This window comes from Ursus maritimus, unplaced genomic scaffold, assembly GCF_017311325.1.
Source record: "Ursus maritimus isolate PB19 unplaced genomic scaffold, ASM1731132v1 scaffold_12, whole genome shotgun sequence".
Classification (NCBI taxonomy): domain Eukaryota; kingdom Metazoa; phylum Chordata; class Mammalia; order Carnivora; family Ursidae; genus Ursus; species Ursus maritimus.
In genome coordinates, this window is record NW_024423564.1 from 69,091,015 (window position 1) to 69,118,785 (window position 27,771).

The 27,771-nt window shown below is 49.9% G+C and overlaps 1 protein-coding gene across 5 annotated transcripts in view; it reads left to right on the forward strand.

Moving 5' to 3' along the window:
* ERI3 (ERI1 exoribonuclease family member 3) overlaps positions 1–27,771 on the forward strand; it is a 126,412-nt gene that overhangs the window by 49,877 nt on the left and 48,764 nt on the right. For all 5 annotated transcript variants that reach the window (XM_040627390.1, XM_040627388.1, XM_040627386.1 and 2 more), the window contains one exon: positions 16,041–16,113. In XM_040627390.1, coding sequence (XP_040483324.1) covers positions 16,041–16,113 — 73 coding nt within the window. The remainder of the gene's footprint in view (positions 1–16,040; positions 16,114–27,771) is intronic.

Below are 27,771 nucleotides of genomic sequence, written 5' to 3' on the forward strand. Positions count from 1 at the left end.
TTTCCACCTTAGAGGCTCACTATGGTGAGGTGATAGCTGACAGCATGTTTTTATGTCAGACCAATGCCTGCCTTTTCCCTAGTGCTGGGTAGCCTGAGGTCTGAGATGCCCTGTGGCAGAATGTTCTTGGATCCTGTCCAGACAGCAGATGCGGGGGCATTACTATGTTGTGTACTCCTTCTCTGAAGTAGGGAGGGGAGGGTATTTCCTACACAAAGTAGTTAGGAAAGCCAGCCGCCAGCCATGGGCATTCTTGTAGCTCGGAGGCCAATGTGTCAGCTTCCTGGCCGTGAAGAGGCTCTCGGTGGACAAGACTGGCTTAGAGTCAGGCCAGGCTCCCAGTGCACACTGAGTGTGTGTGGCGGCTGGGAGGGGGTTCTGGAGGTTGCGTAGGAATTCTGGGCCTTCGAGCTGTAGCCTAAGCCCAGAGAGAACAAGAACCAGACCTTCTGCCCTCCCTTCAGCTTCCCTAGAGCCCTCTCGTCAGCAGAGGTGCATCGGGTTAGCCCCAAGAAGGCAGCTTGAGTTGATGGGGTCATGTTTCAGCTGCAGCTAATCCAAGTCACTCGATATAAATCTCTCCCCGCTGCCTCTCCCCTCCCTCCCATCCCCAACCCACAGACAGGGAAATGAATCCTGGCCCTCGCCCTGAATACATCATGGCAGGCCTGCCTCTAATGAGAGAGGGCCATTCATTGTAGGGTGAAGCTCCCTGCAGAGCCTGGGATGCCATTAATTAAAGAAGAGCCACCTGAAGCCAGTCGTGCGGTGCAGCCTGCCACGCTCAGATGGAGTGGCGGTGGGGTAGCCTCGTTAGCCTGACAGCTCCTTGGGCCGAGAGTTCTTGGGCTCTGAGGAGTGAGGGGTGCCCCGCCTCCCCCCGAGAGCTTGCAGGCCTCTGGAGCCAGCCTACTCACAGACACGTGAGAGTTCCCTCTGGCACATGTCCTGGTGCCTCGCACTAGTGGCAAAGGGGCTTCTGAGTGTGGGCTTGGTGGGATTTTCCATTGCCTATGGGCAGGCCCCAGGGCAGGAGCAGGTTTCTGTGGAGTCCACGGGGACTCCTAGGTCCTTGCCTGAGCCCCCTTTCCCCTCTTCTCCATGTGGTCCTGGAGCTGCAGGTCAGCAGGCACCTCAGAGCCTGAGTTTGGGGCAGTTGGTCTGCTCCGGAAGGACTTTGGACCTGAAGGGGCCCTGGGGAGAAGCTCTGTTGTCTGATCACTACGTTCGGCCCCTCCTTGGCAGGCAGAGAGTCTCTGGTGATCCACTTTCTGGGCACTTTTAGGCTGAGTGATGGGACTCTAATGTTGGCCTCATCTCCTCATCCACTAGGAATGGGTCTGAAGCACTCTAGTGATTTTTTGGAACCCCTGGAATGGCAGTTTTGCTTGGTTAAAATCCTGATAAAAGATAGACATTTGTGTGGTAACTGATCAGGCTTCGAGATGTGTGTGGTGGTGGGAGCCTCATGCTTTAGCCTGCGACAGAGCCTCTGACTGGATGGCTCTCTACTGTTTCATTGGTCCTGAGGCAAGTATTGCTGCCCAAGTACTGGCCCCCAGAGTTATACTCCCCTTGACCATCCATGAGGGTCTTATCACCTCCTTCTTACTGGCAGAGGGGCTGTAGGCATCGAGACCTTTGTATAGCCCAGAGTTGGGGTAGCTCAGCCAGTGTCTGCCTGACTTGTCAGGAAGACAAATTGGTACTGTGGCTCTTTGAGACGGTCTCGGGAAGTCTGTTTCTGTGCTTTGTGGCAGTATCCGACAGGCTGCTTCGGAGAGCTTCAGAACCAGCTGGGGCCATGGCTTGACCATATGTCCATCTCTGCTTCCCCACAGCTCACCTGGTGCGGAACAGAGGCTCTTACCACCTCCTAGGCCTGGGACTTGGGCTACACTCCTTTGTGTTTTGAATATTTCTGGACCTTCCCAGGCCTTGGCCATTTGTTTGGGCTCCTCTGTCCTCTGGCAGCTAGAGAGTGAAGGCTGGAGGGCTTGTCCCCTGAACTCCCAAGGAGAAGGAGACACTGTTGCTCCTGGAAAATGTTTTACTTTGGGTGAGATATTTTTGTGTTTTTTAAAAAAAACTCTGACTCTTGAGACCTAACTTTTTTTTTCCTAATGTTTTTAGAAATCGAGGTCTGAAGTAGGCACAGTAGGATACATAAAGCATACAGAGGTGAAATGCACAGCTCCGTGTGTTTTCATGCAAGTACGCACCTGTGCAGCCACCCCCAGATCAAGATAGTCAGCCTTTCCCGTCGTCCTAGAAATCCCCTTGTGCCCCTTCTCAGTCAGTAATGCCCTCCGCCTGTCAGGTAACCACTGTTCTGACTTCTATTACTTTTGGTTCGTTTTGCCTGTTCTTGACTTCCAATAAGTAGAATCATAGAAAATGTACTCTTTTATGTCTGACTTCCTTTGCTCAACATAACGTATGAGAGAGTCCTCTAAGGTGGTTGTATATGTTAGTAGCCTTTTCATTGCCGTATAATGTTCCATTGTATTTCTATACTGTACTTCATCTCTTCTCCTTTTGTTGGACTACTTCTACATACCTTCTTTAGCCCTTCTGTACCTGGTTGTCAAATGAGTATGTGAACGTTCAATCTGATATGAGAATCTCCCGAGACCTATCAGCTTGTCCAAATCCCTCATCCTTTAAAACCTAACTCCAGTCCTTTGGATATGTGGTCTCCCTGTGTCTTCTGGAATCTGCACTGGCTTCCCTCTTCTCTGAACCCCTGTGATAGGGAGAGGCTGGCCCCAGGCCTGTGGAAGTGGCCTTTGAGCCATACTGACCCGTTTAGTTATTCTTTCAGCAGATGTTGATTGAATACCCACGCTATTCTAGGCATTGAGGGTATAGCAGTGAGCAGAGATAAAACTTCTAAAACATTCTGCCTTCATGGAGTTTACATTCCAGTGCATGCAGCCAGCACTGCCCTCTGTCCTTTATACCCTCGTGCCAGAAGAATCTTGGTTTTGCCCAGGCTCCTCTATCTTGTGGGCTTCTGTGGGAGCTGGGTGGCAATGGCCCTTGCCCCCTCAACAAGGCCTCTGTAGGGGCTGTGGGCTTCTGCCTCCCTCTCCTGCTGCTGCTGCTTGGCAGTGAAAGGGTTTCTCAGTATTGGTGCTTCCCTTCCACTGTCCAGGAGTCTGATTCCCTCTGTAAGAGGAGAGAATTAATCTCCAACTTTCCATGCCTGTAAGGTGAGTGACCTCTGTTTTGTCAGTGCTTGCCAATCTGTCCTCTAATTCCCAGCCAGGGTAATGGAGACATTACTCTGTGCTAAAGCAAACCACCGTACCAGACCGATCCAGGCTCTGGGAACGATGGGGCAGTCTGTGGGGATCTCCTCACAGGTGATGGGCGTCTGGAGACTACAGGGGCATTGACACCGGAGCGGCTTTGGTCCTGAACTGTGGTTGGCAGATTCAAGGAGGGAAGGTGCCCTGTCATCATATTCGCTTCAACCACCATCCGTGCCAGTGGGGCAGCCACTTCAGTTTGGTCTGAAATAGGTTTCCTATATTGGGCTCCTAAGAGCACATGAGAGGCTGCAAACACCGCAGTGAGGAAGAGGAGTCAGGAAGCAGGGGTCTTGGAAGATGAAGGCTGGGGAGCTCGAGGCTATAGCTGGTGTAGTGGCCTGTGCCCGAATGATCTGTGGACTTTGGGGGCTTAGCTCTGTAGGACGTGGGAAAGATGGCTGTGAGTAGGTGGGATAAATTTTTGGTGTCCCTGGCTAAAGGGCGACATACTCAGACTTGATAGTTCTGTAAAACTGTTTCTTCCAAAGCCTGCAAGGATGTTGGTTTGGGGAAGAAAGCCAGCCAGCCCAGAGAATCCCGGGAGCCTGACAGGCCTTTTTCTCTGCGATTCTTTCTTGCAGGCAGCCCGAGGCAGCCTGTCTCTTTGTTAACAGAGTGACAGCAATGTGACACCATGGAAATAATTACTAACAAATCACGGTGCTGACTGCAAACAGCTCTCTGTCTTCAGAGGCATGTCAGGGTGCATTAGAGCAGGACTGGAGGAGCGGCACATGTGGGGGCCGAGGCGCAGCCCGCACTCAGACGCTCTCTTCTTCCCCCAGCCTGACCCCTTTCTGCTATGGCTGACTCTCCTGCTTGTGGCCTTTTCCTAGAGGTCAGCTGAGGAACCAGCCAGATGAGTGACATGTGGCTAGTCCCACTTCCTCTGGGCAGGTAGCTAGGACTCCCATCTTTGCTAAGGAACACCTGGGTAGTGATGAGATCCAGGAGTTTTTCAATTTTGAAGCCCCCAAAAGGTGGAGGAATGTGCCATTTCTAATTTACTCTGCCAGTTGGGTTCAGCTTCACCTGCCAGTGGCCTTGGGGTGATGGGAAATATTTGCTCCAGCTGGACCCAGAATGTGGGGGAAGCCTTGCATCTCACTGTTGGCTCAGCTCCCTTCCCCCACAGCCCTGGTTTCTTCTTCAATTGCCATAGTCAATTTTTGGTAAGTCGACTTTGTCCATTCCCTCTTGGTTAGCAGAGTGATTGCTCTGACTGTCAGGGCTGTAAATAATGTTCCTGGTGTGTGTGGCTGGAGGCAGCCGTGTGGGGTGGGGAGCAGAGTGGAAGGAGGAGCAGCACTCTGAGGGCTCCCTGGCTCTCCCCCTCCCCTCTCATACAATATTTATCCAGGGATGGGAGTCAGATGCAGCGACCTCAGGGGTCACCCAGTTAAATAGCTTCTGAACCTCCCTGCATTCTAATTGCTGCAGTTGTCCTTTGCTCTGGAGACTTCTCCTCCCCATTGTCTGCTGAGGCACACACTAATGGCTCTCTTCCCTGGCCCTGCTGGGAGGCATGTGGTGGGGGGGTGGCGCGAGGGAGAGGGCTCATTGCTACCTTCCTTTCCCCGGGGATAAGGGAATCTAGGGCCTATTAACAAGTGGCTTTAGCTAGGAGGAGCACAGACCCCTGCCTCCCTCCTGCCCCTTCCCCAGAGCTGGCTGGAGAAGGAGGCCAGGCAGTGGGCTTGGCTTATGGGGCCAAGGGGCTTGACCCATTTCCGGTGCTATAAGCGGAATTGTGAGACTAGTGACTCTTCTGCAAGGCGACAGACCCTGATGAGCATCATCTTGTGTTTCCATGGATGGTCCCACCTTCAGGGTTTGGAAACTTATAATGAGTGATATGTCCAGTTGGAATGTCTGCATTTTGCCCAAAGATTGGCCATTTGTGAAGTCTCTTTGGTTCCCCCAGAGGTCGATTTGGGTGATTGATGATGGTAGCGGGTGTGCCCCACTTGGTGATTTAGGAGTGGCATATGCCACATGTCTTCATCAGGACTTTCTTTGTGAATGTCAGTCATCCTCCACTGCAGCCCTTCTCTTTCAAGAAGTCTTTTGGAAACTACCCCTGAAGGTGCTGACCACTGCGTATGCTGGAAGTGCCGGTATTCCAGCAGTAGCCCAAAGTCAGCTCCCTCTGAGAGCTGCTGCGGCCGGGAAGTCCTGTGCTGGGGACTGTCAGGAGCACAGGTGATCGGGACAGGAAGCAACTTGCGTGTAACTAACTACAGGCTGAGTGAGGCGGAGGATGAAGATACAGAGAAGATACAGAACAAATGCCGTGAGAACGCAGAGGTGCACAGTAGAGAGACTGAATGGGTAGTATATCTTAGCAGGAAACTTTAAAAAAAAAAACCAAATATTAAAGAAATCCCAATATTACAAGGTATATAAAAGTTGAGCTTCTCTGGTTGAAGCTGGGGCAAGGCCCTGCCATTCTTCCTCCTATTCTCCCAGTCTACAGGGTAGCTTCATGTCCCTTCTAGAATCCTAGAACCCCATTGAGCACAGTTAAAAACCACTAGCCTATTCTAATGCCCACCCGGCAGTGTGACTCTGTGTAGGCCGAGTGCTTTCATGTTTTGAGGGAGTCAGGGAAGCTGGGGTCAGGGCAGAGGAGATCAGCCCTAGAGGGTAAGGGAAACAGCTATGTCCTTGAGTGCATCAGAGCAGAGATCAATCGACATCCCAGAACCTGACCGCTTGCAGGATGCCTCTCCATGGAGCCTCCAGAGGGCATTGTAGGCCACACAAAAGCAGCCCAGGCAAAGGGTCAAGATGGCCACAGGCCAGGTGGAGACTAGTGGGGGACGAGTGAGATATCTTGGGAACAGCTCAAACTGCTAAGGAGCTCTTGAGTTCCTTGGCCAAAAAAGAGAATAGCTCATCAGCTGAGACACTGACCAAAGTGCCCTGGAAACCTCCTGTCACCTCCTCTCCCTCTACCCTCCTCCCTGCTGCCTGCTGGGGCCTCTCCCATTCTGTCTGGGAAAGAGCTCTAGCCAGGACCTAGTGGCAGCTCTGACACTTCCCACAGTCACAATAGGTGGGGCACCGTGCCCTTTCCTTGGAGGAATTGGCCTTGGGGAGACCCTGGAGAGACACTTGTCTTATTGTTTCACTGGAGAGGGGCTGGGGAGATAGAAGGTATTTGACTTCCTGAACTATCTGTGGCACCGGGGAAGTGCATATTATACTTAATACACATCTTAAACACCACAGGGTTCTTGTAGCACTTGTGTTCTTCTTGTGGTCATGGGCTCCCTGTGGGAGAAATGGTTGGTGAGTGGGCCGGCAAGCAGTGGAGCAGGGAGGTGCCATTTACATGTCAGTGCCTTTCGGAGGCTTCGAGCAACTGCTTGGCAATGGGGATTTGAGGTTGGTTTTCTCGGGGACGACCAGCAGCCTGGCCTGTGGGGCGTCCCTCTGCTCTGCCTGTGTTCTGGTTTCTGTTTGGGAACTCTCCAGAGCAGCATGTCTGGGAACACTTCCAGCTGTGCCGCCAGACCCAGACGCAGGTGACGGCCTTTCGTCTGTACCATAGGGAAACCAAGAGGAAATTAAATGTCATTTGCCCCCTGCACAGCAGGTCGCTGCCAGATCAGACACTGCTGATCAGAGCTGTGCAGAGGGTACCCGAGGGAAGGCTTATGCCTGCAGCCATGCCCTCTGAGCTGTGGAGACTCCCAGGTGATGGTCTGGCTCACTCCCAGGGCTTTCTCTGCCAGGCTGGGTTCACCCTGGCCTGGAGCCCAGCCCTGTGCTACGTGACAGCTGTGGCCTATGCCAGGCCAAAGGTGCGTGTGTACCAGTAGGAGGGAATGGAGGGGACGGGCAGGGCCTGGGAGGCAATGAGGTGATCAGCCCTTCCTCAGAGAAGCTGCATGGTGCTCTGGAAAGAGATGGGCCTTTAGAATTAAGAGACTTGGGTTCGAGTCCTGACTGTACTACTTAATAGTTGTAGGATCTTGGGAAAGTCACATTCCCACTCAACCTCCATGTCCTCATCTGTAAAATGGAGATTATGATAAGCTCTGGCTCCTGCCACCTGTGGTGGAAGTACTTCCTGTTGGATCTGGTGCCAGAGTTTCCTCCCCTGTCTCCCCTAGATCTGGAAGGGAGCCCCTGGAGTCCATTACCCATGGGCCTCCCTGTGAAGTGAGTTGGCTGAAGTTGATGGGGAGTGGGATGGACAGTAAGTCTGGCCTGGAAGGCACAGCCAGTGATCTCCCCCCACCTGAGGCCTTTCCTTCCTGTCCTGGTCCTCTCAGCTAGGTAGCCCAAGGCCTTTATAAGATGAACATGGGTCATGGTGGTCACCTGCCCAATTGCAGGACTTAGCTGGCCCCCTCCAGCCTCACACTTGGCATTCTCCTTCTGTTGGGAGGACCTTAGGGCTTGTCCCCACCCCTCCCTTGCCTTGAAGTCCTAGCAGTCGGCCGTAGTTCTCGGCTCTGCAGTGACATTTATTAACAGGGCTTTGGGAAAAGATGTTTTAATACTGCGAGTTCTCTCTAGAAAACTCCCCACCTCCACCTCCCCCCCATCTGAAGCATGGCTGCTGGTGGTGAAATTCATTAGTGTTCCCTGACAGGCAGTGGCGACAGGGGCGCTCGCTGTCTGCTTCCCGCTCCCTCGCTCTCGTGCTCCTGCTTCACGCACACTGATATTTAAAGCTGATGGGCTGCTTATAGACTTCTTGTACCATGACAAGTTTGGGGAGGGGGGTGGGCGAGGAAGAGACAGACAAGGAGCCAGCTGTCACGCTGGTATTTCAAACAGTACTCTCTCCTGACCCTTTGCAGGCTCCAGCAAGTGTATCATCTTTCTGAAGCCTGTGGTTGGAATTGTAACCTGCAGCTGTCCCAGAGGATGGGGGCAAGTGTGGGAGCAAAGTGGGCTGAGAAGTCGGCGCTCTCCCAGGGCTGTGGGCCGGCGAAGAACGAATGGAGGGACAGAGAGGGAGAGAGAGAGAGAGAGAGAGTGTGTGTGTGCGTGTGTGTGTGTGTTCTAACAGAGGGGACTGAAGCAGAGTGTTTGTAAGTGCTCCCCAGCAGTGCTCTCCCGTCACCAGAAATAGGATGGCCCTTTCTGTCGTCTTTCCTGGCGTGATCATTATGTTTCATGCTGTGATTATCTTCTGGGTGGTCTTGGAAGCTCCCTGAGTCTAGGAATCAGGTTTGATTGGCATCTGCCCTTGAGGGTCCTGGGTCTCAGTGATACCGTTAAGTCTGTGGTAGCAATTGAGGTAGAATGTTCTCCCATTTTGTGTCTAGACTAGGGCCTTGATTTTTTGTTCCCTCCTATTTGTGTACTGATTCTTTAGATTTGGAGAATGAGTCCCAAGGTGCCGCCTCCTCCTTGCACAACTCCTCCTCTCATCCCCGGGCTTCTTGGAATTCATTTTTTGCCATTGTTCAGTGGTTTTAGACTTTCCCTTTCTGTGTCATCCCTAGCAAAGCTTCTCCAGCATATTTTTCCTGAGTAAGGCACTGTCTTCTCAAGGCAGGTGGTCCGGAAGCCTCTCCAAAGGCTGTGGCAGGTTTGGTCACAGCTGACCTCCTTATAGCCAGATTTCCCTTCTATGAGTGCTTATGTAGGAATGTGTTTCCCTTGGCTGGCTCCTACAACCTTCATAGAGCAGGGCATGGAGGTGATGCAACTTGCTGAAGGACACGTGGGCACTTGACCAAGTTGTCTCTTAGTGCGACAGAGCCGTGTGCTGGGTGGGGATTGTCCTGCACTCTCCCTCCCCCTGCCCCCCTCTAGCTCTGAGGGAGCCGTTGGGGAATGGGCCTGACTGCTCTACTCCTGGCTCTTTTAGCCTTGTCATTGCCGTCAGTGCTGCCAGTGGCTTCCTCAATTTCAGCACAACTGTGTGTGTGTGTGTGTGTGTGTGTGTGTGTGTGTGTGTGTGTATCTGTCTCGGGGGCAGAGAAGGGTTACTGGACACCGCTCTAAAAGCACCCTGGACGTTGGGTGGAGAGTGGAGCCAGAACGCCTCTTCTGTCCGTAGACTGCAGCGTATTCTTGAACTGCCCAGGACCATCTTTAATACTTCTGCAACACCTCCCCCTGGCCTCCGTCCTTCACCCTACCCTGCACTCTATCCTGTAGGCTTCTAGGAGGGCTTGCTGGCATGGGGCTGCTGTCTCGGGCAGCACCTTTGTCTGCCTTCCTGAGCTTGCTGACCCCCGCCTGGTCTGAAAGCACTGGGTGCTCAGCCCGCCAGGGTGGCCCAGGCCACGTCTTCTGCCATGGTGCGCCTCGAAGGTGAGACAGAAACTAACCGGCTTTGATAAGTACGAGGCTCCAGCATTAATTTTTTATACATCAGCGGTGGCCAAGTGAGTGAATTTAATTATGAGTCTGCTTTCTGTCCACCCTCCTCCCCCCAATGTGGTGGTTCAGAGCAGAGACTAAGGAACCTGTTGAAATGAGAAACCCCTATTTCCTGGCTTGACCCCCTCACTAATTCGGGTTAAATTGCTACGCTATTGCAGTGGTGACACATTGTGCCTGCCTCTGTTTGTACAAGAGGATGCGGTGGGGGAGGAAGGACCAATTTGCACAGAGATAAAGGTGTCGCGGCAGATAACTAACGTCCCAGCCATGTGCCCGCTGTCATTGTAGCTCAATTTGCTCTGTGTGGAAGCCCAGCCTTCCCCTCTTTCTTCCTTCCCTCCCCTTGCTCATATTTTACCTCGATGCCACAGTGTAATGATGCCCTGCGTAGTGGGGGAGGAGATAGGCACCTCTGGCTGACAGCCCTTCCCGATAACCAAATTCCAGCCCATCCATCACTAGCTACTCTCCTCAACTTGAGGAAAAGTGATCGTGAGAGGCGGGCCGTTTATCACCCAGGGTCTGTTTATCTCCTCTGGTGGGGGGGAACAGAAACAGGAGAGACAAAGAGCTGTGTCCCTAGCTAAGTGCTGCCTCGGCTGGGATAGCCTGCCTGTGCTGGATGCAGACTCATCACAGGCTGTGAAGGCTCTGACTGGGTGCACTTCCCAGACTGGGATCCATTGGGAATGGGACCTTTCCCTCGGCCTCGGAAACCTGGCAGCTCTGAAACGCAGGACAGCCAGTGACAACATTCCACGTGCATGTTTGTATCAGAGTGAGCAAGCGTAGAGACCCTCCTGGAAACAAGCCCCACTCCCCTTCATAGGTGTCCCTTTGGCAGGAACATCCACCTGGCTGATTGGTTGGGTCTGTTGGCCTATTCCTTGCCCAGGCTGACTCTTCTGGCCCTCCGTGACACAACTGTGACTTAGGAGAAGACCAAGCCTTTCTCCCTACTCTTGCCTTTGCTCCTTAATACTCCCCGTTTCTGCATATCAGATGGGACAAAATAGTTTGCCTTTGCAGGTGAGCCGTATGTGCCTTCCTGAGCTTTTGGACACCAGGACTGACAGCCTACATTACTTCAAGATCTGGGCCTCATGGCCTTCCCAGAGAGACAGAAAGATCATATACGGCTCCAGATCTGGCTGGCCTCCTGTTCTTTAAGGGTTCAAGTCTGGTAAAAGTGAGAGTGGCCTGGATCTCCCTGATTTGGAGTTGCCCCTAAGACTTAGAGAGGGAAAAGCACAGAAGGAATTGGCGTGCATAACTTTTGCCAGCCCTGGTGCCTGCGCTCCTGCTGGTCCTGGCTGTTGGTGTCTGCCAGTCTGTCAGACCTCCATGGATGCTGCTGGCCTCCTCAACTCCAGCCTAGCAGTTCTAGCAGAGCCCCCCAGCTCTGCGTCACCTAATCTTCAAAGCTGAGCTCCTGTTCACAATGGCTTCATCCTGCCCCTACCTATTAGCGAGGGTGGTGTTCCCTTAATGAGCTAGTCCCCTGCCTTGGCTGGCGCCGAGCTGGTCACACCTGTTTGCCATCAGGGCTGTCTGGGCCCAGCCCAAGCACTGGGCTGCAGGTGGTGGGGCGGGATGAGGGGTGGGTGGGGAGGGCCGGGTTCCTTATGCTTTGTACCCTATGCTTGTTGGAGGGGGCAGTTTCTTGTACCCCTCTTCCTCCCACACTGTTCTTTCTAAGTGGGGGAGGGCTCTCTGCTTTCTTTTTTGTTATTTGGAAGGAGTAATAAGGGAACTTGAGGAATACCCCATCTTTTCTAACTCCTGCCTGGAGTTAGAAGTAGTGAGGAGCTGGTCAGGCGTCTTTGAGGAGGGTTTGATGTTCCGTGCTGATGACCCTAGGGCCCGGTGTGATAGGAGCAGCATCACGTGGTAAATGCTGAAGGCGGATCCCCTCTCCAGCCCTAGGCCCCACAGTATTTGGAAAGTGATCGTAATCCCTTGGTTTAGAGCCCACGGCAGGACTGGGGGGCCTTCCTTAAAGGGGGCCCCTTAAAGGGGGCCCCTTGCATTCATGAAGCTGAAGGAAGTTTTGATTTGGTTGAAAAAATCTCATTCCTTTTTATGGCCTGGACATAATTGGCTCTTTTCTATTGGCCATCAGTGATGTCATTCCGACCCTCATAAAGAAGGGGAAATCACACCTGTGGACTTGGTGCATAAAATTTCATTGGGCAACAGTAATAAGCATGGCCAGATGATGTTTGGGCAGTTGAGGAGCTCTGTGCCCAGTGATTCCAGCTGCATGGAGACCTGGGCACCATAAACCTGCCTGCACGTTCATGCCCGTGGGCTAGTCCAGGGCGCACTGCCAGTGGCTCTTTTCCTGGGATCAGTATCTGGTGGGAACTCATGTGACCCTTCGTGCCGGGGGGACTTTTGTCCTCTTCTTTTCCAAATTGGTGGAACCATGTACCCCCTGGTACCCACAGACCCTAGCCTTAGGCTCCTAAGAACCTTGGAGCCAGGTGTGACCTTGGGCAGTAACCACCATGCTTAGCATGCTACCTGCCTCTCTAAGGCTCCAGCCCTTGCCTTCCCAGGGGCTGTAAAGAACTCCGAGTGCATGTGCATGACGGATGCCTTGTGCAGTCGGAAGGCTGAGATCCTACTTCTCGTTCTCCCCTTGGCTTGTTGTGTGATCGAGCAAATCCTTTTTCTCCTCTGGGCATTACTTTCCTATTTTATATAGGGGACGACAACTGCTCTGACTTCCCTTTCTCACAGTTTCTCTTGGTGCTCTCTGAGCTGGGTAGGGTTCTGTCATAGAGATGTGTAGCTGTCTTCCCATGAGGCACCTGGAAGTTCAAGTTCTGGCATTTGGCTCTGTGTCTCTTGTGAAGATGGGCCTGGACCCTGCTGGATCTCGTCTGCTTGTGTCTTGGAGTCACAGGGCTAGGAGCAGCCACAGACTGGAGGACTCAGCAACCCGAATGCCTGTGAGTCTGCAAACTGCATGTGTACCTGCAAGTCCTGGATCCTGAGTGAGAATTACAGTCCCGTCTTCCTCTCCTTCAGTCAGCCACGGGGTACAGATAGTGTTCAGGGCTCCCGCTGAGCCATATCTGAGGCAGACCAACGCGCCTGATGGTCTGACTAGTCTGTCTTTGACACAGCCCCCCTGGTATATATAGGTCCTCCTCCGAGAGGATTGGGTAGGATTCTATTATGCCAGACCCTTCCTACCTGGGTAGAAATGTCTACCTTTGAAATCTTGCTGAAGAGGTAGCCGCCACCCCTCCCCCCCACCCTGCGCCCCCCCACCAGGGTTAGCCACAGCCAATAGGACTCCTGGTCCATGTCATCTAAAAGAATTGGGGCACTGGGAGTGGCTAAGGGAGAGTACGATAGGTGCCCCAGGACCCCTGCCTTTTGCTGGCCGGTCCCCCAACCTATTCCTTTGCAGATTCTGCTGCTTCTGATGGCCCCTTCCCTCACAGGCCTTAATGCGGTTTTTCAATAGCTGAGCTCAGCAAGCATTTTCACAAATAACAAGGATAAGGAACATGAAAGAAAAATGGAAGGAAATAAGAAAGTTATCCAAATGATACAGTTCTCCTTAAGCAACCACATTGTAGCTCCTAAGGCTGTCTTTCAGCCTTCAGAACCTTGCCTGGTGTCCTTACATTCTTGGTCCTTGGTTTCCACATGGGGATGTGCTACCTGGATAGTCCTTCATCGTGGTCTCAGCCAGAATTCCCTTCTGGAAAATTGACTGTTTGTAGTTAATGTCCCTGCACCACCTGGATATTTGAGAGGAACCTCCCCTTCAAGTAAGAGATCTTGGGTCTTAGAAAAGTAAATCCTTACTGTACTGCCTGAAACATGGGGATCAGTTTCCCCTCAGTGTCTGCCAAATAATGGAGTAATGGAGGGAAGGCTGGACTGCCCTGGAACTTTCTGGGGTGGAACCAGTCATCTTAACTGGATTTTTACTACCAGACTTCCTCAAAAAGGAGTTTATACTGTGGTCTCCACTTCCTTATCTCACTCACTGTTTGACACGTTGCATGCTGCCTTCTGCTCCTGCCAACCCACTGATGCCAAATTCATTGGGTTTTTCTCAGCTGTCATCTTGCTTGACCACTCCATGGCATTTGACACTAATGACCTGTAATTGAAGCTCAAAAATCAGTTGTATATATTCCAGAAAGGGGAAGTGTGCTTTTAGGTTGTTTAGGTTGACCACAGGTTGATATAAAGTGAGGTCAAAAGAGCATGTGTGACTCTGGGTATCTGATACCCTGAAAAAGGTCCAGGAGCTCTAGGAATGAGGGTGGGTTGGGTGCGTCCTGACTCATGGTACGTTATCTCCTGTGGAATTCTGGAAGGAGCTGAGAAGGGACCTCTGGGGAAGTTTCTTGGGCCCTCAGATCTTGGGAGTACTCTGTAAGGAAGAGATGGAAGTCTCACTCTCTAGTTTCTAAAGACTCATGGGTAGAAGTTATAGAGAGACAGATTTTAGTTTAGTATTAAGAAAAGATGTTCTAGAATTGAAGGAGTCCAAAACTAGAGCTGATTGCCACGTAAAGTGGTGACTTCCCTGTGTGTGGCGATGGTCTTCTGGGGGTGACCTGATTTCATTTTTGCTCAGTAACACCTCCATGACATTAGCCTGGGCCCTCTGTTCATCTCACTCCATACTGTTCCCTGAAGATCTACTCTTTTGGCTTTAATTTCATTTAAATTACATTAACAATTCAGCAGTTTATATCTCCAGTCCAGACCTCTGCTCAAAACTGGATATGCAGGGGGCGCCTGGGTGGCTCAGTGGTTGGGCGTCTGCCTTTGGCTCAGGGCGTGATCCCAGCATTATGGGATCGAGCCCCACATCAGGCTCCTCCACTATGAGCCTGCTTCTTCCTCTCCCACTCCCCCTGCTTGTGTTCCCTCTCTCNAAAAACTGGATATGCAGCCGCCTCTGTAGATATCATCACCCTGCCACATGTCTTCTAGGCACTTTGAACTCAGCAGACATTGAGCGCCCACCATGTGCCATGCACGTACATAAAACTGCATTCTCAACTTGCGCCTCCTTCCAGTGGTGCATCAGGGATGAGGCAGTGAGCAGTCCACCGTGACTTGGGCAGAGAATTTAAAAACAGTCATTAAATTGACTAAATACTGGTCAGTTCTGAGTGTCCGATATCCTCTCTGTGCCCCTGCCTCCCTCTCTGTGTCTAACTCAGGGAGTAGCATGAAGCTCGCCAAGCCACAAACTTTGAATTGGGCTCTACCGCTTCCTCTCATTGGGTCCCACATCCCATCCTGCACATCTCATATCTGTTCCTTGCTTGTTATTTCTACAGCCTTTGTCTAGCTCTGGGCTACTACCCAGCTTTTTCAGGGTATTGTTTTTGTTGTCCCCAGAAAAATCTTTGTAAATCACAGCTCTTCAGAGGCTTTCCATTGCCTATGGCCAAGCTCTTCTCTTAGCAAGAAAGTTCTATGTTCTTTTCCAGCTACTATTTCTGGTATCTTCCTCCATGTTTTCATGTATCCCAGTGCTCCCAACTTAAGGCTGTTTAGTCTATTTCTTTTATTGTCTGTCCCACTGAACAAATTGTGAGCCCCTTAAAAGCAGGGGCTAAGTCTTGCGTTTTGAGTCCTAAGTGCCTGCCTATTATTAAACTTCAGTAAATGCTTGGTTGAATGGATTTATGCAGGTACGACATCCTATTTAGAGGGAAAGACCATTTATAAATCATAAGAAAAAATAAGAATGGGCTCTTGGTTTAAATTCTGATCTCTTATCCTTTTGCATGGTCTCTTCTCTGTCGGCAGAAGACCTCTTGCTAGAAACTTAAATGTGAACTGGAGCCCCTGCCCAGCGGGATCACCAACTCACGTGCTCTTCTCTCTCTCCTCCCATCTTAGATCCCTGCCTCTCTGCTATAACAAAACAGCTACAAACTGCTGCATTGGAAAGAACGTAGGCTTTGGGGTGAGATAGACCTGGGTTCAGTTCTTGGCACTATCAGTTTTTAGCCGTGGGACCTTAGGTGACCCCTCAGAATTTCATTTTCTCATCTGTAAAAGGTAGGCAACAATACCTCCCCGCATCATGCTGCGGAATCACGTGCCAGTGCAAGTAAGATCCTTAGCATGCTGCAGGCCATCAGAAAATAGTAGCTGCTGGTGTTATTTCGAACAGAGGCTCCAGGTGCTCCCATTTAGGTCTGGAGCCCAGTGTCCAGGGTGCTAGAGGTGGGGTGCCCTTCTTGGGCAGGGTGGGACACGTGGCTAATGGGTTAGCCTCCGGAGGAGTTGTGTTTGCATTTCCTAGATTCAGACTTCATACCTGGGACATGGGTGTTCCCAACTTGTTCTCTTTTCCCTTTCTTGTAGGCTCCCAGGCCAGTGCCAGTACTTGGGCTTGCCGGTGGCGGATTACTTCAAGCAGTGGATTAATCTGAAAAAGGTACTGTGTCTGAGCCCCACTCGGGTGCTTCCTCCGGGTCTCCTGTGCCTCAGATCCCCTCCCCCCTTGCTTTCTTTATTCATCTCTGTTCTCCTCTTTTTGTTGTCATCTCTTTCCATTTCTTTTGTTTTCTTTTCTCAACATCCCTCCTTCCTCTTCCCTAACTAATATGCACTGGAAGGGTGTGGACCTTTCTGGGAGTGGGGAGCTGCTTGGGGACCAGGCTGCGGGGTAGACTATAACATTGTCCTATGCGGTGTCATCCAGATGTGTGGAGAAGTCCCAACGAAGGGGACTTTCTAGGTTCTTGCTCAGAACTGAATCACTGGGCTGAGCTGCATTGTCTTTAGGAGAGATATGGCACTAGCTGAGCCTCTGGGAAAGTATCCTTCTTTGATGTGATCATGAGTGTGACCTCTGACCATCCTGAGTTGCCCTGGTATCTCCCTCTGGTTGGGAGGTAGAATTGGTTCAGGCTGGCTTTGGTCCTGCCTCGCCCCATCAGAGCCTTGCTCATGTGAGAAGGACTGTGGAAACTAGAGCCCGATTCCCTTTGAGTATGAGGAAGGAGACTGGCCCTATTGAAGCACCAAGTACCTGGGGAGTGGGTGCTGGAGCTGTAGGCTGGGGGGGACCCCGTGCAGCTACGAAATTGGGGCCTGGCGGAGAATGAATTACCCAGAAAACTGTACTTTCCTAGGATGTGCTATGCTTTCTAGGTAAGCAGAAGAAGGGAAGTGTAGGAATAGGCTCCCAAGATAGGGATCCTTCCCATCCCTCTGTTGGGATCCTTCCTCCAAGAGTCTGAGTCTGCTAGAGAGACTCACCCCTGTAATTCTGATGTAAGGGCAACAGCCCTGGAGCAGCCTTAAGAACCCCATGCCGCTGATCAGGTTGGTGACTCCCAGGAAATAAGAGAGAACACGCCAGGGGTCAGAGTAGTGGCTCCCACAGGGGCTTAGAGAAGAGAGAGGTCTTGATGGGTAAGACAAGGTATTGTGAGGATTTGGGTCATGAACTGGGCACTCAAGGGAGGTGGAATATGAATCTGAAGAGGAGAGAAGACTTTCCAGGCAAGGGGAGCAACATGCTTTTGGTGTGTGTATGGGCTGGGGCTAAGTGAACATGTGGAGGAACAGTAGAGGAGAATGACCTTGGACTTTGTTCCGTCAGTCTCAGAGCAGCCATTCTTTGTGGCAACATTTGTGAACTCCTTTGCTTTCCCCTGGTACTCAGGTCCTTTACACTTGGTCCTTAGCTTGTTTGTACTTTGACCCTTACCTGCCTCTCCAGCTAATCTCCCTTGGACCTGAGCAGTAGCTACTAACTACCTTCCATCTTTGGCTAAGGGGGCCAGGCTCTGTCCTACCTTCAGGTCTCGGACTGTGGCCTTACCTTTGTCTGAATCGTCCTCCAGTCATCTTCATAAGGCACGTTCGCTCTTCTTGAGGATTCAGCTCAGGTATCACCTCTTCTGAGAAGGTCAGCAGTCAGTCTCTTGTCTTGAGACTCCTTGACCCTTTGGATATCAGTGATCTTTGACTATTGAAACTGAGTTCCTGTCTGTTTCCTCACAGACCTGTCTATCTGGAGCACAGAGACAAGCTGGTTCCTCTCTGTGTCTGAGGTGTCCCAGTCAGCACTAGGTACAGAGTACGTGCTCAGTCAACAGTCAGTGGCTGACTGATGTTTGAGAGCTGGCTCCACAGGCCCTCTCACGCAGGGCTTGGCGGGGCTCTACATGAGGCTGTGGCTAGATCTGTGCTGCTGGAACATAATATGCCAGCTGTCAGAGTGCATCTGAGGGTGCTTGCTGGCCTCAGCAAATGCAATGTGAAGGCCCGGCCAGGCAAGGCAGGCGCTGACCATGAACAATTGCTCTGTGAAGTTCACTAGACTTTTTGGTGTCTGGGTAGTTCCCTGCCTCCAGGTTCCTTGGCAGAGAGGCAGGAAAACAGCCGACCCATGTGTTAACATGGCCACTCAAGGCTACCTTGATGCTGCTGGGGTTCAAAGCAAGCTGTCCTGAGTCTGTTCATTGTGGTTCTCTGCGGACTGTGCCGAGCCGTAGGAGGAAAATGGGTACAAGTGAAAACTGGAGACTCTGTTCCCAGTTGGCCTTGTGATTGCGTCTTGGTAGGTAACCTGAGCAGGTCTAGGAGAAACTAGAGTGCATGAGGCGAGTGGCATTAGAGGGGTCTAATCCCTTCCTTTCTGCCCTCCAGCCACATCAGGTTCCAGATGCACCTGAGGGCCCAGCAGGAGAGATGACTCAGTTCCGGACTTTGGGCCAGTTTTGCCAGTAGCCAGTCAAGAGAGGCTGCAGGACCCTGGAGGTCCAGGGACATGGTGGTCTTTCTGACCTTTTTATGGCATGAGTTAGTGCAGGGTGCACAAAGATTCCTGCTCCCTTAAAAAGAGTAATAATAAGAGCAAGCCAGAGAGGTCATTGCCAGGGTTGCGTGGGTATTGCGTAACGTCTTACTCCGTGCCCTTCTTTCCCCCTGTGTGACCCAGGCCCTGGCTGTCTCTAGGGCCCTCTCCTGTCCTTTTTTTTTTTTTAAGATTTTATTTATTTATTTGACAGAGACAGCAAGAGAGGGAAGAACGCAAGCAAGGGGAGTGTGAGAGGGAGAAGCAGGCTTCCCGCCAAGCAGGGAGCCCGATGCGGGGCTCGATCCCAGGACCCGGGGATCATGACCCAAGCCGAAGGCAGATGCTCAACGCCTGAGCCACCCAGGCACCCCTCCTGTCCTTGATCTTATTCTTTCCTCCCCGTTTTCCTTCCTTTTCCTCTCCTCAACTCGGTGAGCAGAACTTTGCCCATGGAAAAAGTAGGGGGGGTCTTGGTCTGCTTGGCTGCCAAGACCTGCCCATTGAGTCATCTGGGACTGAATTTACCATCCCCATTTCTTAAGGCCTCTCCTGTCCAGAAATGGTGTGCACTGCGTCAGGGAAGAGCAGCTTTTCAGTGGCCAGGCTGCCACATCGCCCGCCTCCACCCACTTCCCCTGTAGCAGAGTGGAGCAAGCCAGTGTTTGCTGACATTTGGAGTGTCATTGAATGATCTTACACTCTTATTGAACTGTCAGCTTAGAGAAGACTTGGGGCCCTGCTCCCAGCTCCCTCCAGGAGGTCAGAGCTGTCACTGAGGAGCCAGAAGAACACACACACACACACACACACACACACACACACGTACATGAATATACACGTGTTTACTCAAGTGAATGAATATACCCAAGTAGGCATATCCAAAATTGTATGTGTGTTTCCATTCATACGTATGGGTGTAAATACATAGTCACATATTCACTTTCAGAAATATATGGAAATATACACAGGCACGAATGTTTATACATACGTATTCATAAAGCATGAAGACATGGATATATATATAAACATACACATCTTTGTCAGTAAACACATATTCTTGAGTGCCCTCGGTGTTCCAGGTACTGTACTAGGCCTGGAAATACAACAGAAAAGATGGATGTTAAATAATTCTAATTACGTTATAACACTGCTAAGTCCAGAGTCGTGGCATCATTTCATAAGGGGGCCTGACAGGGGGGCGGGATCAGAGAATGGTTCCCTGAGGAAGGGTGTCTAAGCTGAGATCTGAAGGATGAGTAGGAATTGGCTGATAAGCATGTGGCAAGGCCCTGTGGTAAGGAGAAGCCTGGCAGCTTCATGGAAGTAGAATGTGAGTTCCATGAGAGTGGAGAATATTTGTCTCCTCCGTTCACTGTTCTGTCCTCATCATTTTGAATAGCTCCTGGCACACGGTGATGTTTAGTCATTATTTGTTGAATGAATGACTACCTGGAGCATAGTGAACGTGGGGTAGAGAGGAGAGTGGCGAGGGATGAAGCTGGAGGGGGAGGCCACAGGTTAGATTTTCCTCCTTATCCTTAGGGTAAGGGGAAGCTATTGAAGGGCACTAAACGTAGGAGAGGCATGATCTGCTGTGCATTTTGAAAAAGCTCTTTCTGGCTACAGTGTAGAGAGAGCTGGGTGTTGATATGGGGGGGATCAGTACTGGTTTTTCTTAATGGGGCTATATTTGGCATCTTGAGGTGGAAGAAATCATTGTATGGACAACATTGCTGAACTTGTAGCATTCTTGTCCCCCCTGTTCACTGGATGCTAGTAGTGCCTCTTTCTAAGTCATTGCGACAGCTGAAAACGCTCCATCCCCGCCATATGCACATACATTTCAAGGGGCCTAGACAGGGGTGGGAGTGGGGAGGTACTGTCCCTGGTTGAGAACCACAGAATTAGACCATTGCTACAGCCCAGGTGAAAGATGATAGTTACCAGGATTGAACTGATAGCAGTGGAAATGTAGAGAAATGGATTGATTCTAGAGTATTAAATGGTACAGTCAGTTCTCCTATAATGCAGCATAGACCTTCTTAAAAATCACCGTGCTATGAAAAGTTGTAATAAAAAGTTGCAATAAAAATGGGGTTAGGAGCACAATACTCAAAAACTTCATCAGTGACATATAAAAAAAGATAGGAATCTAATAAAAATTGTAGCATAATTTTACACATGTTAAATGGCTAAGAAATACATAAATACTACAATAAATATTGGCACTCTACCTTGAAAAAACCCTGGAGTTTGGTTGGCAGTGGGCATGAGAAAAGGTTGTAGCTTGTGAGTTATTGCGAAGTGGTAGAAGGCGAGTTCTCTGGAATCGGTTGGAAAGTTGTAGCCCGATGGATGTGGCTTATGATACAGGTAGTGTTCTAGGAAGCTGCTGTATGTTTGAAGTGTGCATTCTGCGTATTCTTACACAGCTCTCTTCAGCTGGGTAGACTTTCCTCTGTTTATCTGGTATTGATTATGGACCAAATCACACATAAACAAAGGCACAGTTTGCATTATGCTAAACTGTTTCCTAATACATTGACTGCATTGGAATGAAGGTGCTCTTTCAAAACAAGTATTATAGCAGCACGTACTGTACAATGGACAGGAAAGAGTGATTGATTGGCTCTGAGGGTTGATGAGGAGGAGGAAACCATGATGACTCTTAAGGTTTATGATTTGAGCAACTGGATGAATTGGAATGAATGCACTGAGGTAATGGAAGGAAGAGAAGTTTGGGGATTAGAAGACAAGATGAATTGGGACACATAGAGTTTAGATGTTTTCAGACATTCTTGTGAAGCTATGGAGGAGGTAGTCAGATGTATAGGTCCAGGGCTCAGGGATAAGGTCTGGACAAGAGATACAGATTCAGGGGAGTCGTTGGTGTATGAATGATCATTGAAGTTATGGGAGTATAGAATATACAGGGTGAGAAGAAAAGAGGGCCTAGGATGAGCACTGAAAAACACCAATACTTAATAGGGAAGGAAGAGTCAGACATAGAGAAGGAGTGGTCACTGACAGAAGTGATAAAAATTCTCATTTATTGATTGCATTTTGTGTGCTAGACCTGTGTTGTCCAGTATAGTTGCCAATTTTTTTTTCATTTTAAAGTTTAATTAACTTAAATGTAAATAAACTTTCTTGAAGAACTTTAGAACAACCTGTGTGGTGAGTTTACATTTTCAACTGTTAGCTATTTAAAATTTAAATATAGATCTAGTATTTCTAATGAAGATTTAGCATCTGAATTGAGATGTAGTTTAAGTGTAAATTACACATTTAAAAACAATTGTTTATTAAAATGTTCATTAGTAATTTTTATATTGACTACTTCTTGAAATGATAATCTGTTATTATTTGCATATCTGTTTTTCACATTTTAAGGTTGAGAAAACAGGCACATAACGAGGGTGCAACTTGCTCAGTGTCCCATGTTGGTACCCGGCAGGGGTAGAACTGAAATTCAGTTTTGCCTGACCCTTTGTGCTAAAGAGAGGGTAAAAATGAAAGAGTAAAGAGTGGTAGAGAAGGGGTAGAGCAGGATGGTGTGGTGCCACGGAAACCAAGGAAAGAAAGAATTTTCAGGACAAGATGACCAGTCAGCTTGCAGAGAGCCACGTAACAGAAGGACTGAACAATGAGCACCTGGGGTGGAAGGGCCTCGGCGACCTTGGTGAAAACTCAGTGCTGTGAGAGGGACTGGAGCCAAACTGGAGTGAATTGGGGAGTAAACGAGGCGACAGAGAAATTTTAACCTTTTCAGAAACATGGCTTTGAAGAAGAGAGAAAGGACAAGAACTGTGATGGGGCAAGTGTGGGGTTGAGGCAGGTGGCATGTTGTAAGATGGGAGACGTGCTTGGTTGTAGGCACTGGTAGCGAAGGAAAGTTTGAAAATACAGGAGTGAGAGAGGTCTCTGAGATGGTGAGGAGATGGGGTGGAGAAAACGATGAAAATCAGCTCTCTGCAGGAGGGGGAAGGGGGATGTGGTAGAGGCAGAAGCGTGCGGATTTGACGGCAAGTTGAAGTAGCTCCCATCTGATGGCTTGTCGTTTTCTCTATGAAGTAGGGGAGCCACTTGCTAATAACTAATAGGGGAGGGCTGGGAAGGTTTGTAGAAAGTGGAAAGGGATTGCTATGGTTTTAGTAAAGAGTAGAAATGTGAGCCAACTTGAGAAATAGAGTAGGATTTCTAGGCAGTGTGGAGGGTCCCGTCAAGGTTGATGGCATTCATTCATGGTGGAACCACTCTGTTTAGTTGTAGGGCTTTTCTTCAGCAGAGCTCAGCTGCCTGGCTGTAGGCATGCCGAAAGCAGACATTTAGATTCATCCAGGGTGGAGACTTGCGCAAGAGGTGTGATGAAAGGAGCAAAGGAGTTGTTGAAAATACCGGCCAGACGGTGGTTTCCAAGAAGGGACAATGAGATCTCAGCTGGATATTGAGGAAGGAGAAGACAGCAGGGGGCCTGATGGTTATGGAAAAAGTAGCTAGGTCCCAGTAAGGTGAAGAAAGGTGTATCACGTGTCATTGAGCATCCACATGGAAAGATAAGAGATCATGGTTAGTGCAGGATGTCTAAATTAGTGATTTCAGAGATGGGGCAGTTCTCCGTGTTGGCAAGTTCCGAGATGTGCCCATGGGAGTGAGTAGCTAGGATTGGGTGGAGGAAAATGTTAGCGTAGATAAGAGGTTAAGAAAGGGATAGGTCAGATGCGACTTCCATAAGGAAGTGAGTCTATGGATGCACACATGCACACATAACGTATATATTCTCTCTGCGTATGCATGGACACATAGGGGTAAATGTGTATACAAACATACGCCCGCATGTATGCGTATACAGTTCATGTACATCCAGACCAGCCATGCGAGTGCATGCACGTACACTCACAAATGGTCTCGAATTCCCTCTGGGCCTGTTTAGGTGGGCTTTGGGGGAAGCAGACAGGCAGTCTTAGGAGGATTCTGAGTCAGTCCTGACAGACAGGGCTCAACTAGTCATGCTCAGAAGTTGTAGGGAGGGGATCACCTAGAATTTAACAGACCCAGATGTTCCAGGGTGTGAAGACTGCCGTTCCACTTTTCCTCTGCCATCTGTGCTATCTGCCTTGCTGTAATTTCTGGGTGCTCTGAAGGGGGTGGAGTTGGGACCAGCTGTGAAAGAGTGAATAAGGAGGAAGAGACCTTCTCGGGTCCCTCCAAGAAGGAGAAGCATCTCTCCAAGAAGCATTTCTGTCTTCCCCTCCCCTGGGAGCGGACAGCAGGAGAAACTGCTGAAGGGAAGGTTGGTGTCTACGATTGAGTGTGACTTTTCCTGACCTTGGAGCATTCAGAGTCCCAATCAGTGCAGTAATAAATTAAGGGCTTATGGAGGAATAAATTCTTGGCCTTAATGAAGTTCTTTGCTGGGGGCCATAGGCAGGTCAGCAGGTCGGAATGATGCAGATTGGAGGCTCCAGCGAGTGGGCTCAGCTAGCTGGGAAGCCATCAGGAGTGAAAAGATCTGAAACTCTGTTGGTCAGGTCACTGTTTCGGAGCTGTGGGGATAAAGCTGCCCAAGTGATAGGCAGCCTGACAGAGGCTGGGACTCTCTAGAATGGTGGCCATGTGGTGCCACCTGCAGAGCCCCTCCATTGGGGTTATTCAGAAGCTAATTTGGAAAAAAAAACAAGAACAAAACAGAACTGAAAACCAAGAGAGGGGTGTGAAGATTTAGGGGCCCTGCAAGGTGTTTGTTTTATTTCAGAGGGTGGAGGGCAAGAGGATTTGCCCCAAGACAGATGCTTCTGTATCACTTGGTGGTCAGAACCAGACGTGCCGTGGTCCAGGTCTTTGGCATCATCCAAAGTACAGAGCACTGTCCTTGGGGCAGTGGGCAGTTATGGGCCACTATCCTGGTGGGGCCAGCTCTGAGACCAGGGCCTCTAGCTGTCTTAGGGAAGAAATATATGCACAGAGGACAGGACACAGAGCACCAGATATAAATGAGGGAGAGGTGGAGAAACAGGCATGGGACAAGGAGGGGGCGAGTGGGAGAGCAGCCTGCAGTGCTTGCTGCTGGGTTTAATGCTGAAGCCCTGGGAGGAGCCCGTCTTGGGGGCTGGAGGCTCCTTGATCGTAGAGCTGAAACTAGAACCCAGGCCTTAAGACTCCATATCCTTAGCTCTTTCTCCTTTCATCCCACTCTCTGCAATGTCTGCCCTTGGGCATGAGCTCTTGGGATGTGGTCCAGAGGTAGCAGAGGGAACAGTGCTGTGTTTGGAATAGGGCAGCTGGAGCTGGAGAGAATGTCTCCTTTCTTCGCATCTCCCTGCCCCCATGGTGTAGTACCCTGCCCGGCTTTTCCTTTAAATATGTCTTACAGCTGTCTGAACTCTGAAATTTCTTTCACTCCTTCCCTCGCCTTGTTAACATGTGTTGCCTTTGGGGTAATCAGGGAAAAAATATTATGTCCTTTTACAATTACCGGGTTTTGGAATATTAAAATGTCTCGCTGCATCGGCACTGTTATTTTGATTGGTATTCTAACCTTTGACTAGCCCATAAAGCGCGCCGCTCCTGAAGCCAATATTGCAGGACTGAAATTTAATTCCGAAATGATTCCAGATAATAGGGAGACAGATAATATATGCATGAAGGATATTATGTTTGGACTAACTGCAGCAGGGCCAGGGCTGGGGAGCTGAATAATAGCCCAGAGTGAGTTATAATCTGTGGGACAGAAATGCCTTACTGTCAGGGCCAGGAGAGGAACTCTTAAATCAAAGGCACAGGAAAGGGTGCGATTGCAGTGTGCTTGTTTTGACAGGAAAAGCACTGGAGCCAAGAGGGTAGGTGTGGAAGGCTGTCGCCCTTCCTTCCTCTTGAGCAAAGTATCCAAGGCCCTTTGCAGCATCCCTAGCTTCGTATCTCCTGTCCCTCTAACATTCTGGCCATATCAAACTTCTTGCCATTCTTCAAAAACACTCTTCAAAGGGACTGTTTCACTTGCCTTTGCTCATTCTGTTCCCTTTGCCTACATTGCCTTTCCCTTTTTAGTGTGTTGAGAAAACTCCTGTTCATCCTTCAGAACCCTCTTCTGTGAAGGATTCTCTGACGTTCCTTGACCCCTGGTAGAAATAGTCGATCACTTCCTCCTTTGTATGGTTTCAGCACTTTGTAATAAGCGTATCATATGCTCTTGTCATTATCTGCTCACACATTTGTATTTCCTAGTAGACTGTGAGCACTTTGAGGCCTACGTGCCGCCTGTCTCTGTATTTCTAGTGCTCAGCACTGGACTGGGCACACACTGGGTGTCGTCAAGAACTACTTGAACCCACACTGGACTAATGAGCTCCGCAGTCCACATGCCTATCCCCCTGCCAGATTTCCCAGACAAATAGGCTTAGAGAAGTTAAGTAAGATGCCTGAGGGAACGTAGCCAGGAAGAGGTAGAGCTAGGGTTTGAACCTGGGTAGGGGTGTTCTGTTCCCCAGACCATATATCTTAGGCAGGTGGGCAGGGAAGGAGTTGGAGGCCAGGGTTGGAAAGACAGAAATTCACTTCTCTGACTCCTTCCTTCCTTCCCTAGCTCAGGACTTGAGTCCTCATTGGTTCTTAACATTCACAGGTTTCAAGTCTGGAAGGGATTGTGCCTTCTGTCACTGCTAATGAACTTTGGACAGTTACTCCACACAAAAGACACTACTGTGTGTTTGTAACTAAGGATCGGGGAAGTGCCTTGACAAAGTGCCTGCCCGTGGTTTGGGAGAGCTCTTGAGGTGGGCAGGCAGAGTACATGGAGCTCTTGGTAACGTCAGAAAACTTCACAGACGTTCCTTTTCCCCCTCAGCACTTGGTGGAACTGATGTTTTGGGTGTTCAGAGATAAGGGAGGTACATAATGAAAAAAGCTACAGGGAATTTGGTTGGCTTTTAAATGGATTTGTATTTGTTAATTACAATACAATGGATTTGTATTTGTTAATTACAATACTATCAGCCTAAACCTACATAAACAAATGGCCTGGCTATATGTGAGATGGACCCTTCACCTAATCTTCAGGTGATGCTTGGTGTGGACACTGACCCCCGTGGGGATATAGCTCACAGGCTGGAGACCATTTGTGCAAGAGAAAGCTTTAGAATCAGACGAGTCTGGCTCAGATTTCTAACATTGCTCCCAACTACCTATGTGACCTGAAGCAAATTCCTTAACCTTTCTGAACCTATAGAAGACGATTAATTCCTGACACACAGAAGTAGGCTCCGGGGTCCAGTAGGCTTGGTTCAGAATCTTGATTGTACTTACTAGCTGTGGGGCTTCAGGAAAGTCACTTCGTTCAGCTTCAGTGTCATTCTTTGTAGAAGAAAAATAGTACCCACTCCTAGAGTTGTCCTGGACATGAAATGTCCTCCCTTGTCCTGGTACTGGCCATTCGGCCTGAGGTGACTAGGCTACGGGGGTGAAGGAGAGAGGCAGAATTCACGGGCATGCCAAGGAGGAGGAGCCTCGTGCCATCTGTGGACGAGCTCACCCTGTGTGAAGGTAGTGAACAGAGTTGACCATATCATGCTCTTGATTCCAGCTGCCACAGCATGGCTGGTGTCCAGTGGCGTGCAGAGTCACATTTACCTTCAGACGATTCCTGGCTCTATCACTACCTGCATCTTGACCTTGGACAAGTTACTTACTTTCTCGGAATCTTGGTTTCCTCCTTTGTAAAGTAGAGGTAATTAGAAAAATGAAGAGGTACTACTCTAAATGTTTTATATGGATTAGGTCACTAATCCTCACTTCTATGAGATAAGCACTATTATTGGCATATTACAGATGAGGAGGCTAAGATCCAGAGAGGTAAAGTACCTTGCATGGGGTTCAACAGCTAGTGAGTGCTGGAGCAGGTATCTGAGTCTAGGCAGTAGACTCCAGAGACCATGCTCTTACTGCTCTCTTGCCTCCAGCGCAGAGGAGGTAGGGGTCATTTTCATCTGGGGTGCAGGAGAGAAAGTTAACAAAGATTCCACTGAAACACTGAGTTGGGCCTTCAAGGTGTTGAGAGACCGGGTGGGAAGAGCATTCCCGGTGGAGGCCGCAGTGTACGCGAAGGCCTGGAGGAGTGCGGCAATGCCGGATTGGGGAACTCCGTATAATAGTTTGCAGAGTTTTCAAGCTACTGATGTGGGCCAGCCATGTGTATACCTTCTCCCAGAGAAGCTAGAGCAAGTGAGGACAGGAAGGTACCATTGCCCGGTGTCTAGATGGAGCCAGCCTAAGCTTCCTTCTAAGCGT